Source organism: Lithobates pipiens, unplaced genomic scaffold (genome assembly GCF_037356315.1).
Source record: "Lithobates pipiens isolate NorthernLeopardFrog02 unplaced genomic scaffold, aLitPip1_a1.2 Scaffold_18, whole genome shotgun sequence".
In the NCBI taxonomy this organism is placed as follows: domain Eukaryota; kingdom Metazoa; phylum Chordata; class Amphibia; order Anura; family Ranidae; genus Lithobates; species Lithobates pipiens.
This window is the reverse complement of record NW_027507758.1, coordinates 28,561,837-28,575,115: the sequence shown is the minus strand read 5'-3', so window position 1 is coordinate 28,575,115 and position 13,279 is coordinate 28,561,837. Positions and strand designations below refer to the sequence as shown.

The 13,279-nt window shown below is 42.6% G+C and overlaps 1 protein-coding gene across 2 annotated transcripts in view; it reads right to left on the bottom strand.

Moving 5' to 3' along the window:
- Positions 1-673: 673 nt before the first annotated feature.
- Positions 674-13,279, bottom strand: part of GPCPD1 (glycerophosphocholine phosphodiesterase 1) — a 150,983-nt gene continuing 138,377 nt past the window's right edge. The window contains exon 20 of one of the 2 annotated variants that reach the window (XM_077485504.1): positions 674-5,200. In XM_077485504.1, coding sequence (XP_077341630.1) covers positions 5,005-5,200 — 196 coding nt within the window. In that variant the 3' untranslated portion in view covers positions 674-5,004. The remainder of the gene's footprint in view (positions 5,201-13,279) is intronic. The other variant, XM_077485505.1, reaches the window with a different exon arrangement.

The window sequence follows — 13,279 nt, the reverse complement described above, 5'->3', positions numbered from 1 at the left end:
CGGTCGTACCTCATCACGTTCGAATCCGTCGGACTTTGGTGTGATTGTGTGTGGCCAAGTCCGTTCATTTGGAAAGTCCGTCAGAACTCTGTCGAAAGTCTGTCGGAACCCTAAGTCCGGTCGTGTGTATGCGGCATTAGTGCTCTGGCTTGAGACAAGTACACACTATAAAGGCATATGCTTTGTTCATATTTCATGTTTGAGGTTTACAACCACTTTAAGTTTTGAAGTTGGAATTAAGGGTGAAATATTCATTTTCAGGGTTGGGGACATGTGAAGCAACATTTATAAGCATTTTGTGAAACCTGGAAGACCACAAACTAATAACCCAAAAGTTCTCTGGCTTGCTGGGAACTGTCTTGGTGACTTGGTTGCTTTGTGGTTATTATGGACCCAGATATGCTTTTATCAGTGATTTGTTTGAGAGTGTATTTCTTATTTACTATTAAAGATACCACTTGGGTAATGCGCGAGGCTGGTGTACTCTCTTTTCTTTGTTTTATAGTGTCCCAGTTAAGTTTTTCCCCCCGACCCGTAGAGGGCAGCAAAGACAGTACTTCCATGCGAACTAACAAGATTTAGTGATTCAGTACATCCCCTTTGAGTGCAGGAGATTGTTGCGGTGTTTGGCATGTAAGTGTTAAGTGTATGACACAAGAAAGAAAACGGTATATACATAAACAGAAAGAATTTAAATAAAATACAGACAAATAATTCCAGAAGACATTCTTTTTAAATGATATGCAAAAGGAGTGCTAGTACAGGAACACGGGCTTCAGGCAACACGGATGCATTTATTTAAGGAACAAGCAGTCACCTGTCAGCACCAGATTAGTACAGTCAGACTAAAGAAAGGGGATTTCTGATTGGTCAATGTGGATAACAGTACTTCACATTACTCCTTGACTATTATACAAAGCCCAGTCTTCCACGATACCCGTGTAAGCCCCTACTGGGAAAAAACCTACAAACATGCAGTGCAATTGCTGCAAGTTGCCTGCTATTTTCTTTGTCAGGTAGAAGAGGCACTCTGAAATGATCTTCCTTTTATTATTAAGACTATTAGAGCCCAACATCAGAGCTAAGGCCAGAACTGCCACCTCCAGTCCAAACAGAATGCCCTCTTTGGCCACAGAGTCTCACTTATACAAAGGTAGGTTTTTCAGGCTAAAAAGGTTGAATACATGTTGTGGTGCAAAAACATCGACAAGACTCCCAACAGGTTCACTTCCATAGTGTCATTTTAGTACTTATCCTCTCCTTTCCTTATCCCTGTACCCAGAAAAAGTCCCCGATTTGTTGATAACCAGGAGTTTCAGACAAAGGACCTCCAACCTTGAACAAGTCTGTTAATATTTTTCTGTTCCTGCATTAGCTGCTCCCGGCTACTGCTAAAGGCGAAAAATAGCCTTTGTATTGTGATGACCAATTCATCTCTCAAATGAAAAATATTAACCAAATGTGATCCCTATCCCTAAAGAAGTCACGTGATCAATGACGCAACGCATTGGGCGGAGCTGGGCGACGTCATTTCTGGTAAGAGCTGAAACCAAAAGTAGGTAAACGTGTTTCTCTGCAGACTACGCTCTTGCACAGGCTGTTTTATGCAGTTTATTTAATGAGTGCATAAAAGTTTTAATAAAAGGTCAATACGTTTTTAAATTTACTGCACCACTGGGGATTTATTTTCTTTTTTTTTTTTGCCTGGGCTTGACATGCTTGAGGCAGAGTGATGAGTGTAATATCCTAAGGGGCCACCGACATACTTATTGGACATCATGATCCCATCTGAAGAAAGGCAAATCCCACAGATTACACTACGTGGAGTATTCAGGCATTGTAGACCAACAGCTGGGTTCACCTCTCTTGGATACTGCCTATTATAATGGAGGAGTCACTGCAGTTTGGGGTGAATACTGAGCACATATTATATGGACTCACTGTAATGTTTGGCGGTGGAAAACACAATATTATATATATATAATTTTTTTTCCTTCTCAAAATTGTCTTTTTTTGTTAAAATAGCGCTAAAAATAGAAACTGCACAACTGATCAGATAGCAATAAAAGAAAGAAAGCTCTATTTGTGGGGGGGGGGGGGGAAGGACATCATATTTATTTGGGTATAGTGCTGCATGACTGAGCAATTTTCATTTAGGCTCACATGGAGCTTAAAAATCGCTGCTCCTACATAAGTTCTGTGCTCTGCCTGAAGAAGCAGCTCAATGTTAACCTCTGTTGTCCATACACATTAGGACGATTACAGGCATATTTTGAGCTCAATATTTAAAAACAGGAAAATAAATTAATAAAATAAATAACTTCTCCTTTGGAGTTTCTGATGGGAGCTTACGGGTAGAAAAAAACCCCATAAAACTCTCCTAAGCTTTGCACAAAAAATGCTCTTTATGAGCATTTTTTTTACCGTCAAGAGAACAAACGTTTTTTTAAGCCCAGTGTGCATGGAGCTTTATGCCCTATACACACGGTCAGACTTTCCGATGGAAAATGGGCGATCGGATCATGTTGTCGGAAAATCCGAATGCGTGTGGGCTCCATTGGACTTTTTCCGTCTGATTTTCTGATGCACAAAGTTTGAGAGCAGGATCTAAAATTTTTCGACAACAAAATCCGATCAGTGCAAATGGAAAAAAAAACAAAAAAAAACAAAAAAACAAAATCCGATCGCATAAATTCCGATCGTGTGTAGACAATTCCAACGGACAAAGTGCCACTCATGCTCAGAATAAACGAAGAGACAAAAGCTATTGGCTACTGGCCCGTTTATAGTCCCGATGTACGTGGTTTACATCACCTCGTTGTGAACGAACGGATTTTCCGACAACTTTGTGCGACCGTATGCAACACAAGTTTCGGTCAAAATCCGTCAGAAGAAATCCGTCGGATTTTGTGGTCGGAATGTCCGACCCTGTGTACAGGGCATTAAAGTAACACAGTACCACATCACAAAAAATGTCCAGGTCATTAAGGGGCTAAATCTTCTGGAGGACAAGTGGTCACTGTCGTGTTTTTTGCTGTTAAACACAATGTATATTTTACAGTGATTGTAAAGTCTTTTTTAAAGTTTTTTTTTTTTTTAAACAAACATGCTATACTTACCCGCTCTATGCAGTTGGTTTTGCACAGAGTAGCCTGGATCCTCCTCTTCTCGGGTCCCTCTTGGGGTCTCCTGGCCCCTCCCTCTTGTTGAGTGTCCCCCCACAGTAAGCAGCCTGCTATGGGGCACCCGAGTCACAGCTCCCTGTGTCCACTCAGACACGGAGCCACAACCCGGTCCAGCCCCCTCTATCTCCTGATTGGCTGAATATTTTGATTGACAGCAGCGGGAACCAATCGTGCTGCACTGCTCTCTAAGCCAATGAGGAGGGGAGTCCTGGGCAGCTTAGACATGTGTGCAACATCGCTAGATAAAGAAGGGCTCAGGTAAGTACTGCACACAGAAGTTTTTTTTTTTCATCATAATGCATAGAATGCATTAAGATGAAAAAAAAAAAAACCTTCTCCATTTACAATCCCTTTAAAGTTGCTGTATCTGTTTATTTTTAGCATTTATTAATGCATTGTTTTTCAATATTGGGTGTTGTGATATAACACAATTCACGTATTAAATTAATCCCTCTTCGATTGTAAGCTCTTATGATGAGTAGGGCCCTCTTAACCCTCTTGTATTTTATTGTATTGCAACTGTACTGTCTCCCTTTTATACTGTACTGCACAAACTGTTGGCGCTATATAAATCCTGTATAATAATAATAGTTAAGATCGGTGGCTTGAAGTTTGGTACACAATCGGTTGTATTGATTAATATGGTCTATCACAATTTTCAGAGCTTCGATTTTGGTTAATATTTTTTTATTTGGCATGTAGGTGTGGGAACACAATATTAGTGTTAGCAGCACCAATTAGTATAGGGGATGGAATTGATGGTGCATATGGATTTTGTTGGTATTTTTGGCCCTCTCTCATATTCCCTTCAGCGCCCTCTGGTGGTGGCTGGGAGTAGTTACTGCAGGGAAAGAATAAAGTCAACACAGCTTCCTGGCTGGAAGGTCCCCGCTTTGAAACTCCATGTTATTATCATCAAAAGAGGTTCTCCCAGAAACTGAGGTTTTGGAGATGGATAAGAATAAAATGAGAAGAACGGTGAGATCATTGATCCACTGCACCAGGGATATGCAATTAACGGACCTCCAGCTGTTGCAGAACTACAAATCCCATGAGGCATAGCAAGACTCCGACAGCCACAAGCATGACACCCAGAGGCAGAGGCATGCTGGGACTTGTAGTTTTACAAAAGCTCATTGCATATCCCTGGACGACGCCATAGATGGGGCTCAACATCTGAGAACTTTTAGATGCCGTCCACAAAAGTTATTCGGTTGGACAATGTTTCTTCTTGAAGATTGAATGTAGACTATTCCTTTTGAGAGGAAACACACAAACATCTATAAGGTCTCTACACAGGTTAAAAGAGCTTGTAAGCACCAGAATCCAGAAACACTTTATCATGACAGGATGGCACATTCATTTTGTACCAAAGCAGTTAGCCGTGCAAAAGTCTGCAAATGAGGTAATCGGTCAGTGGCCAGACATGGTTATGTGTACAGTACAGCGATTGTTGTGCACACAGAAGGCCGCTGTCCACAGCGTGTATATTGCACAGAAGTTATATAAAGAGTGAATCATTCGCTTCTGAGGTACTATGGTAAGGAGTAGCAATCTCATCGATTATTTCTATACAAATCCTCTCTACCAGTGCATTGGTTGGCGGATGAGAACTTTGATCGCAGAGTACTGTAATAATAACTACGTCTGGCCAGTTAAAAAAATAATAATAAAAAAAAAAGACACACACTAATACAGCTAAAGTCATCAGGGTGCAACAAGTGTAATGGGGACAATGGATTGCTTCGCTTTTGCCCATTTAGGACAATAAAAAGGATGAGTATGGCCCCTGAGATGCTAGAGAAGGTGTGGATGAAACTTAAACTAGCTTGTGGTTGGTGACGCCGTTGGTATCCATGGAGAGCGGGTTGCTGGAGCAGTCGGTTGAATTGCACACGTATTGGTCAACTGGGCACAAGCAGCTCCTAAGCATTCCCGCAGGCAAACCCTTCTTAAGACGCTCCATTTGTGCAACTTTGAATACGTTTGGCTGTTCGGGATTCCAGTCGTAAATTCTGCAACAAGAAAAATCAAACAAAATTTAAATAATAATTTTAATACACATAACACACTCCCTCAAGCGTCTGAAATTGCTGCTGTCCACAGACACCAATGAGATGGCAGCAATCCCCCACCCCCACCCCCCCAACAATGATGCTAAAATAAAGATCTGATTAGACAGCAAACTTTTCCTTTCAGGCATTATGAATAAATAAGAACATAGCTTGACATGCAAAGCTGGCCATACAAAGACAAATTGTTTAGTGATAGACAATGAATGTAAGCTACATCGCTGGGCTGTGATCGTAAACCCCACCGAGTTTGCATGGAGGCGCTGTCACTTTTCTGAAGGCTCATACAGAGATTGTTAGACAAGCTAGAAAAAGTGCTGTGACCAATAGAGGGCTTCTATATCATAGGCCTATTTTATCGCTAAGGCCGGACATACACCGTTCAAATTTCAGCTGGTTCAGCAGGAACCGGGCCAAGATTCGGGCAGGCTGAATGTACAAAGTTGATCGACCATCTCGGGTACAACAAGCCTGCCAGATGAGCTTGCGATTATCGAAAGAGGGTGCTATAGTTGCTAGCGATAATCGCTGTCTTCTCAGGGTTGACTCTCTCTCTCTCCTCTCCCTCACCCCCCCCATCTTCACCCCCACAGAGAAAACAATTGTAAATTCCCCTCAGCACTGCCTGCGTTCATGGGGGGGGGGGGGGGGAAGCATGTGAATTAATTTCTTGCAACCCGCGGCTGCAGCAAAGCAATTTGCACCAGATACGGCCTGGATAAGGATTACAGAACAGACGGCAGGAAAGTCAAAAAAAAGGGGAAGCGGGATTTGTAACACATGAAGAGAAGCCCATCAGTGAATTTGCAGCAAGAAGGCTGCAACAGCCAGGGAATGATCACATCATTTTGGGGGGGGAGGGGAAGGTTGTTTAAAGTGAACCCTATATTATCCATAGAAGACATGCTAATGTTTCTTGTTTGGTTGCTGTACTGGGGCAGGTCATTTCAAACTAAAGCACTGCTTCAAACCTGAGACAAAGAAGTAAATACAAGTGAAAGCTTAAGGAGGCGTATATCACTTTAAGTATAGCTGCGCTTTGAAATTTTTACAGTTTAACCACTTGCCCTCCAGAAGGTTTAACCCCTCCCGCCCCTTCACCGCCAGGCCAAACTTTTGGATATTTTTATTTCTTTATTTTGACGAGCAATGGCAACGATCAGCAACTTATAGTGGGACTTCGATATTGCGGCGGACATTCTGACACTTTCTGGGAACCAGTCACATCAATACAGTGATTGGTGCTAAAACTATGCACTGTCACTGTACTAATGACACTGGCTGGGAAGGGGTTAACATAAGGGGCGATCAAAGGGTTAACGGTCAGTCCAATCAGTGTTTTAGTGTACTGTGTGAGGTGTTTTTACTAGGGGAAGACATGGAATATTCCCTGCTTTGCAGGGGCACAAACTCCATCCTTTCCCCTACCCTGTCAGAACAGCAATCTGCCTTGCCTACATAGATTACAGTTTTGTGTCTACCCGAAGATCGTCAGGTGCTGGTGGACAGAGTACCCAACACCTACCAATCAGCTTTGGCGGTGTGCAATAGTTACATAGTTAGTAAGGTTGAATAAAGACACCAGTCCATCAAGTTCCACCTGAGTGAGTGTCTCCAATTGTCCCTGTACATTGCACACTCTCATCGGTCCCTACCCTCAAGGAGCCCACAATCCAAGGTCCCCATTCTTATACTAGGGCCAATTTTGGACAGAAGCCAACAGTCTATAGTGAAATTATAGCTGGGAAGTGGCTTTCTCATCCTGACTGGATGGTCATACGATGTCCTGTCAGGAAGCACCGCTCACGCGGCCACACAGCGGCATGATCAGGCACCGGCTATGTCCACGGGATACAACCGATGACTGATCAGAGGTCACATGACAGTTGTACACAATGGATGGCTTCCTTTCATGCCATTCATTGTGCACAATTGTTAGCTGTGACTGGTCAATGTGATCAGAAATGGTACAGAGAGGGACAGTTGCAGCCCATCTGTAACATGTGATTAGCTTTGACCAATCGCAATAAAAAAACTGAATGATTCAGTTTGATGCAAAAAAAATTTTCTTATAGCTATGTAATTTACTGCTATACGCAAACATACCTTGTTTAAAAAAATAAATCATGATCACCTCCCCAGTGAAGTACAAGGTTACTATGGTAATATTATATTGCTCTGGTCACAGTGTTAAAAAAAAAAAAAAAAAAAAAAAGAAGAAGTAAAGAAAAAAAAAAAAATGTAAAGAATATAAAAAAAAAAAATGTACTTTTTTTCGCACTGTCACCAGCCGATCACAGGCACACGTTATATGAAGGCGCTGTACTGCACTGGTGACAGTATGTAAAAAAAATTATATTTCTTAATTTTCCAGAACATTATGACACAAAAATTGCAACTCCAAATTCTCACCATGCCTCTTACTAAATACCTTGGACTGTATACTTTCCAAACAATGGGTCATTTGGTGCTATCTGTAGTGGCCTGGCATTTCAGGACCTCATGAAATGAGATAGGTGGTCAGTACATCAGGACTGGTCAATTTTCAGATATACAGTGCATCCAGAAAGTATTCACAGCGCCTCACTTTTTCCACATTTTGTTATGGTCATAGCCTTGTTCCAAAATTGATTAAATTCATTATTTTCTTCAAAATTCTACAAAACAATGCCCCATAATGACAACGTGAACGAAGTTTGTTTTAAATCTTTGCAAATTCATAAAAAAAAAAATAGAAAATGAAAAAAAAAATCCCAAGTACAGAAGTGGCCTTTGCTCAATATCTTATTGAAGTGCCTATTAATTAGCACCAATTACAGCCTCGGGTCTTTTTGAGTATGATGCTACACGCTTGGCACACCTATTTTTGGGTAGATTCTCCCATTCTTCTTTGCAGGACCTCTCAGGCTCAATCAGGTTGGATGGGGAGCCTTGGAGCACAGCCATTTTCAGATCTCTTCAGAGATGTTCAATCGGGTTCACATCTGGGCCACTCAAGGACATTCACAGAGTTGTCCCATAGCCACACCTGTGTTATCTTGGCTGTGTGCTTAGGGTGGTTGTCCTGTTGGAAGATGAACCTTCTCCCCAGTCTGAGGTCCAGAGCGCTCTGGAACAGTTTTTCATCAAGGATGTCTGTACATTGCTGCATTCATCTTTCCCTCGATTCTGACTAGTCTCCCAGTTCCTGCCACTGAAAAACATCCCCACAGCATGATGCTGCCACCGCCATGCTTCGCTGTAGGGATGATATTGGCCAGGTGATGAGCGGTGCCTGGTTTCCTCCAGACATAACGCTTGCCATTCAGGCCAAAGAGTTCAATCTTTGTTTCATCAGACCAGAGAATTTTGTTTCACATGGTCTGAGTCCTTCAGGTGCTTTTTGGTAAACTCCAGGTGGGCTGACATTTGCCTTTTACTGAGGAGTGTCTTCCATCTGGCCACTCTACCATACAGGCCCGATTGGTGGAGGGCTGCAGAGATGGTTGTTCTTCTGGAAGGTTCTCCTCTCTCCACAGAGAGACGGTGGAGCTCTGTCAGAGTGACCATCAGGTTCTTGTTCACCTCCGTGGTGGTTCCAAACATCTTCCATTAACATGATGTAGGCCACTGTGCTCATTGGGACCTTCAATGCTGCAGAAAATGTTCTGTACCCTTCCCCAGATCTGTGCCTCCATACAATCCTGTCTCGCAGGCCTACAGACAATTCTTTGGACTTCAGGGCTAGTTTGTGCTCTGACATGCACTGTTAACTGTGGGACCTTATATAGACAGGAGAGCGCCTTTCCAAATCATGTCCAATCAACTGAATTTACCACAGGTGGACTCCAATCAAGTTGTAGAAACATCTCAAGGCTGATCAGTGGAAACAGGATAGTTCAATTTTGAGTGTCATGGCAAAGGCTGTGAATACTTATGTAAATGAGGTTTTCCTTTATTTTTAATACATTTGCAAAGATTTAAAAAAAAAAAAAAATACTTTTCACGTTGTCATTATGGGGGATTGTTTGTAGAATTTTGAAGAAAATAATGATTTGAATTAGGGCTGTTACTGATTAAAAATTTTGTGTTCGATTAATCGATTTTATTTTTAATCGATTAATCGACTAATTTCGATTAATTATAAACGCACATACAGATCCAACTACTTTTAGCTGAGCTCCTTGCATTGAAACTCTGCATAAGTCAGTGGTAAATGTGGTATACACTATATACAATCACCCGACACTAGTTAGTTTCCACAATCCATGACTTAACTTCACAGTTCACACAAACGTTTTACCGTATTTGCCGGCGTATAAGACGACCCGGCATATAAGACGACCCCCTAAAAACCTGCACAGTTAAAATGTTTTGCCCGTACTCACCGTTTAAGACGACCCCCGATTCCGAGGCTTCCGACGCTTCATATCCCTCTTCTTCTTCGTTCTTGCTGGAGCCATTTCCTTCTTCCTTCTGGTGCTGGAGCCAATCACGGCGAGCAATGTATTCTATTAATGAATACAAAGCCTGCTGGGATTGGCGGAGGCTGTTACATCATCAGCCCGCGCCTCACTCTCAAAGCCAATCGGAGCAGGCTACTGTGTGTAGCCTGCTCGGATTGGCAGAGATTGCTGCTCCAATCCGAGCAGGCTCTGTATTCATTTGAATACATCGCTCACTGGGATTGGTTCAGTGGTATATACTGTATGTAGCCGAAGCTACATACAGTATTACCGGACAGCCAGAAGGCATCCCAGCAGCGGACCCGGCGTATAAGACGACCCCTCCTTTTTGCTCAGTTTTTTTAAGTGTAAAAGGTCGTCTTATACGCCGGCAAATACGGTAAATTCAAACTGTAGCACTGACGCAAGTAATTTTTTTTTTTTCCACAGTAGTGCGACGATCCCTCCACCTCCGGTCTAACTAATCATTCTCACCTTATGGCATGGACCCCTGTGCAAACAGGTGGTCATGCATGCGGGTATCAAAAGGGTTAACACGGACCATAAACTTCTCGCACAATCTCAGGTCATGGGTAGAAAGAAAAGATCAAAGTGCTCACCGCTTAAGTATAAGATTACATTTTTGTGTTCAAACACAAACTACTCACACAAAGATGATAAAAACACAGCATGTAAAGCCAACAATCGTGTTAGTTCTGTAGGGTAGCAGCGGGTGGCGTCATGCGTAGCTCCTCCCCCGTACACGGTACGTTCAATCAGAAACGTCAACGGACTCCTCCCCCCTTCCCTTCGTTAGCAGATGGAGGCACTTGGGTAAGGGGGGGGGGGGAGGGAGGAGTCCGGTGACGTCACTGGATCTCCAGCAGAACTCCCTGAAGACCCTGGAAGTCAGCGGAGAGGTAAGTACCGGTCAAAAGAATTAACGATTAATCGAGGAATTAATCTTTCATTTTCAAAGCTCTAATTTGAATCCATTTTGGAATAAGGCTGTAACAAAAATGTGGAAAAGGAGCACTGTGAATACTTTCTAGATGCACTGTATACCATAATTTGTGGACTCCATAAAAAAACAAAAAAAAAAAAAAACAAACACTTTCCTACAGACAAATAATATACACTGATTTGGGTAATTTTCAGCAAAGAAATGTAGCAGGATATATTTTGGGCTAAATTTATGAACAAATATTTATTTGCAAAATTTAATAACCGAAACAAAGAAAAATCTTGTATTTTTTCCCCCCAAACATTTTAGTCTTTTTTTTGTTTATTTAGCAAAAAAAAATAAAAAAATAAAATCCCAGTGGCGATTAAACACCACCAAAAGAAAGCTTTAGTTGTGTGAACAAAATGATAAAAATTTAATTTGGGTACAGTGTTGCATGACCGTGCAATTGTCATTCAAAGTGTGACAAGGCTGAAAATTGGTCTGGGCATAAAGGGGGTAAAAGTGCCAGGTATTGAAATGGTTAAAGTTCATGTGGGTGTAAAGGCAGGCGTCCCAATACCTTTGGTAAAATAGTGTAGATGGTAGTATAAGGCAACGCGGGGTAGCACACATTCATTAATGAGAAAAATGAGTTGGTGACATTTTACCAATGGATTCCACCTTCCCTGCTTGTCCACGGTGTCATTCCAACCCTACCTATATGCACAGCATCACCTGATGGCAAAGCAAAGAAGCTCTATTTACAGGAAACTAATGCCGCGTACAGACGGGCGGACTGTATGGCGTACTTAGTCCGTCGAAACACATTTCAGCGGACAGTCCGCTCGTGTGTGGGCTTCAGCTGACTTTTTCAGCGTGCAGTCTGGCGTACTAAGTATTTCGGTTTTTTCGAAATTCTGTCCGTCATACTTTGGTTTCAGCGGACAATACGGTCGTCAGTAGGCTAGTTCGACGGACTAAGAATGGCGCATGCCCAGAAAGGATTTACACGGCGGAAGGGTGCTTTGCTGTGTATTGGACTTCCTATTTCTAGTCCCGTCGTACGTGCTGTACACGTCATCGCGCAAGCTTTCGACGGACTGTTTGTGCATCCGTGTGTGGTCAAGTCCGTTCAGTGGAAAGTATGACAGACTGTCCGTCGGATTGTATGACGGACTAAGTATGCCATACAGTCCGCTCGTGTGTACGCGGCATAAGGAATGCTGGCCAGCGATGACGTAATAGGAGAGGGAGACACTGAAACATACTGGATTTTTAACTGTTTGCCGACTGCCCCACATTTAGTGTGGGGCGGCTCCTGTGTGCAGAATCACGTACCAGGTATGCGATTCTGCACTCCCAGGGCTGGGGCGCGCACGCCTGCCCTGGCGGTGACCTGCTCCTGCTGTGACTGGACACAGCGGGAGCCAATCCACGGGTCCGCCAGTACCCACCGACCGTTCCTGAGAGAGGCAGAATGGCAGTCTGCCTATGTAAACAGGGCAGATCGCCGTTCTTTGACAAGGGAAGACAAAGATCCTGCGTTTCTGCTAAGCAGGAACACGGATCTCTGTCTTCCCACAATTAAAGCACCTCCCCCACAGTTAGAAAGCACTCCCTAGGGACACATTTAACCCTTTGATATCCCTGATGTTAACACCTTTCCCGCCAGTGTCATTAGTACAGTGACAGTGCATATTTTGCATTTTTTTTTCTTTTAGGTGTTTAGTGTTACTGGTCCCCAAAAAGTGTCAGTTAGTGTCCGATTTGTCTGTCACAATCCCACTTTTACGCAAACCAATATGCGCTTATTGGGATTTTTTTTTTTTTTTTTTTTTTACCAAAAGCATGTAGCTTAAATTTATGAAGAAATTCAATTTTATTAGCTGTGTTTTATAGCAGAAGGTAAAAAAAAAATAGTTTTTTTTATTTGAAATTGTCAAGTTTTTTTTGTTTATAGTGCAATAAAATAAAATCTCCAGTGGTAATCAAATACCACCAAAAGAAAGCTCTATTTGTGGGGAAAAAAAGGACACATTTTATTTGGGTACAACGTTGCACGACCCCACAATTGTTAAAGTAATGCAATGCCTTATTGCAAAATATTGCACGGTTACTAAGGGGGGGTGGTAAACCTTCCGGAGCTGAGTGGTTATATTTCCAAGCCGGGGGCCATTTCTCCAAGACTGTAGTGAAACCGGGGACACTGTAAGCAAACACTGCTTCTAGACATCTTTGCCCACGGCACGGAGGAAATCCAGCACTGTTAGGGGAATATGCCCACATCAATGGTTAGTCTGACAGGGTCTGCAGTGATGAGCAGAATCATCCATATCTGAAATGAGATGGGCCCCCCACCTGCCGTATTCTGGCACTGATACAATACAAGCATGGCTGCAGGGGTATAGGGGGCAGAAGGCTTCTTATTTCATTTAAGTCAGCCAGCACCAACACAAAGGACACATCTCATTAAATCTGTATTAAATAAGTACTGTTCCTTGCGCTTTTCTTTGTTTATGTTCCCCCAAACATAGGCTTTAAGCTAGAACAGCTGTACACATAGCTCTTTGTATTTGGGTGTATCTATTTACAGTGTTAGCAGCAATTAGCTTTGTTTCTGCGCATGCAACATGCATATACAGATGTATATAT